General features: G+C 39.3%; 1 protein-coding gene across 1 annotated transcript in view; it reads right to left on the bottom strand.

The window, feature by feature from the left end:
• Window positions 1-1,519: 1,519 nt before the first annotated feature.
• LOC107741960 (hamartin-like) overlaps window positions 1,520-3,339 on the bottom strand; it is a 15,205-nt gene continuing 13,385 nt past the window's right edge. Inside the window, exon 18 of the mRNA XM_016554781.1 lies at window positions 1,520-2,707. Coding sequence (XP_016410267.1) covers window positions 2,119-2,707 — 589 coding nt within the window. The 3' untranslated portion in view covers window positions 1,520-2,118. The remainder of the gene's footprint in view (window positions 2,708-3,339) is intronic.

Genomic DNA, 3,339 nt, shown 5'->3' with positions numbered 1-3,339 from the left:
TCAAACGTCTTCAGGAGGGAAAGAATGTTAAAGAGAAATTAATAATTCACTCTCCTTCATGTCATTTACAACCTATGTTTTTCATCTGTGGAACACGAAAGGAGCCATTTGAAAAAATAAATAAATAATAAGTGACAAAAGCTGTCAAATTTGTATCTATTGTTTGTCAACAAGTATTACCTATTTAAATCAGCTTAAAATAATTACGGCCAACATTCAAGGAAGTGATGTTTTCTTGCCAGCGTAGCTTGTAGGCCTCAAATTGTGTTTCATTTCCATTCCAGACATCAAAGCGAAATTAATCGAGGAGGAAAATAATCAAGACAACCCCCAATCTGTAGTGCAAAACATTGAAGATGATTTTATTTTTGTCATTCACAGTTAACACAAGCAACTGCTTTAAGAACCTTTTCCAACCTACCCTGCCTTCTCTCCCCCAACAAACCCCAGAACTTTCCTCTCCAGCAAAGGAGCTCAAATTCAAACGTTCCTTTCTTTCCACGCTGATTGTACCTTGTATCTTGTTCATTCATAGTTTCTGTTGTTGGCATTAAAAGAGGATTGTTGTACATGCTCTAGATAGCAAGGCAGAAGGAACAGCAGAGACTTCAAGGGGACAACAGGATTTGGGAACAATTTGAGTATGACCACCACATCCGCAATTCCTAAATGACGTTTGACTATCAACATGGCCATTTTGTGGAAATTCTGAGATATTTTACAGTCTACTTGGCTTCTTACAGCTCTCATCGCTATACTCCATATACTTTTAGCTCGACAAAATCTCAAATTACAGACCTTGAGTCTTATACTTACCTCCTCAAACTGATATGTGGTAGTATAAGAATAGAACAAAAACCAGTACATTTAAGCTCTACAGAATACTGTCATTGTCTTATTGAGTATTTGGCACCCAGAAAGCAAACTTCGTAATAATATCCTTGAACATCTGCAGTGCGCTGAAGTGAGAGGGTAAAAAACATCATCCATACTATTATCAGTTTCCTACTGAGTTTTGAGCGAATATGATGACTGAGCTTGAGACTGAAGGTTAGTATCGTCAAAGCAATTACTTGACTGATGTCTGACTTATTTATTATTAGGATAAAGCTTCAAAATGGCCATTAGATCATCTAGATTTTACTTGTGATGTTTTAGAGATTACAGAAGGATACGATTCACAGGTTTGACTAGTCGTGGATAATAATCACGAATCTATGGCCGTTGTTCATTTACGTTGCTTTATAACTTTTAAAAGCACTAGTAATACTTGTCAAGCTAAAAAGGACAAAAAAATAAATAATTAAAAAAATATTAAAAAACATGTCGAACCTTCCACTTGTTGTGGCTGTATCGTTTCTCGGATCCAGATTTAGTCTAGTCCAAGGCTGTAACGGATTTTTTCCGTAATCAGTAACAACTTACAGTGCAATTTAACCCAGAATCAAGTCTGGGATACAGGCCATCTCTTTCAACACACACAGACACACACACACACACAGACAGACATTTTACACACACACAGAAACGTAGTAAAGAAAAACATGAATTGCGCACATGAAAATGCACTTGACATGTTTGAAAGGTAAAACCTGAAGGCTTTAAAGAAACACTGACTCCTGCTTGGCACAAGCCAACCATCCAACCGACCAGCCGCCTCCTGGCATCCAAGCACACACTTCAGCTCTGTGTGGGTGAGCTGTGAGGGTATAAGCATTGTACCATTACTACAAATGAATCAATTTATATTTCTTCTAACAGCCTAAATGCAAAGCTTCCACGTGCTGCAACAGTTACTTGGTTAAAGGGAGTGGATAAATTAGCAAAAAAATAACAAATAAAAGATGTAGCGGTGACATTTCTGGTGAACAACGCAGTGGGGTTACTAAAAGACATTTTGTGACCACTTCTATACATGTTGTTTTAGTCCATTCCTTCCACTTGTCCCATCTTAGTGAGGGTTTTACTGGTTTATTACCTCCAAATCCTGTTGTCGGCTTGTGGAAATGGGACAGATAACACTGATAATCGAAAGAGTCTTGCCTTATGTTCTAATAATCTAAATTCGCACATCTTTCCATCCTCTACCTCCCTCTCTTTCACCATTTTTCCATAACTTTAGCTGTGCTCCTGATGACTTTCGTTATAGTCCATGATCCTTAACGGTTGCTGCCTAGGCCTCTCTGGGCATCTTGAGCCGAACTTGTCTCGGTTTTTGGCTCTCTGAGCATCCGGTTGGGTTTCTTTAGCAGATGTGATGAGCATGAAGCTCTGCGCAGCGGTGGAGCTGGATGTACTCTTCGCTGTCGGCTCCACACACAGCTCAGTTTTCAGGCCCTGTGATAGGCCAGTGAGACGCGGAGGCAGGGCTTCGTCCTCATCGCACTGGCTCTCGCTTTTGTTGCGGAACAGCTCTCTTGCACGCATACCCAAAAAGCTCTTGGCGCTGGGGTAGGAGCCTACAGTGAGTGGGGTGTCAGAAGGGACCAAAGGTCCTGGGGGTCCCAGTGTGGAATGAGGACGGTGAGGGGGTGGTTCCACTAGGACAGGTGGGGGAGTGTCTCGATTGCCGTATACAGAGTTGGCTGTGGAAGAGCTGGCCTTGGGCTGCGCTGGCGAAAAAGTGCTGCCATTGCCGAGTGGAGACCGAGCTGACATGCTGTCTTCTTTGATGGCTGTTTTTAAGGCGCCATCCACCACTATGACACTGTGACACCAGAAACAACCACAAAAAGTCACAATCATAAGAACTTTATGTACAAAAAAAGAAGAGATTAATGCCAGGAAATGCACAATAATTCTGTAACCCACAAGCAGACCCATTTATAACAGGCCACAAAAACAGAACAAAACGGTGTCCTATTATTTTTTGTTTTTAAGTAATTAAAAGGCAAAGTTATTTGAGGAGAGAATTATTAGATCTTAGTCAGATAGCTATTACATAACATAAAATTAACATAACATGAAAAACAGCTATTTTAAAAGCATGCAATATTTGAATAAGCTAAATCATTCCCATACAGTACACAGCACCTGGCAAAACATTTAAAATGTAAATTAATTCATTTAAAAATCAATGTTTCCAAATTTTTGACTAGTTCTGTGTATGTATGTATCTATCTATCTATCTATCTATCTATCTATCTATATCTATCTCTGTCTCTCTCTCTCTATGTATATATATATATATATATATATGTGCGTGTGTGTGTCTAAAATTACAAATGAATGCTATGTGTGAGTGTATATATACAGTGGGTACGGAAAGTATTCAGACCCCCTTAAATTTTTCACTCTTTGTTATATTGCAGCCATTTGCTAAAATCATTTAAGTTAATT

This window comes from Sinocyclocheilus rhinocerous, unplaced genomic scaffold (genome assembly GCF_001515625.1).
Source record: "Sinocyclocheilus rhinocerous isolate Xijiao unplaced genomic scaffold, SAMN03320098_v1.1 scaffold826, whole genome shotgun sequence".
Taxonomy (NCBI): domain Eukaryota; kingdom Metazoa; phylum Chordata; class Actinopteri; order Cypriniformes; family Cyprinidae; genus Sinocyclocheilus; species Sinocyclocheilus rhinocerous.
This window is presented reverse-complemented; position numbering and strand designations above follow the sequence as displayed.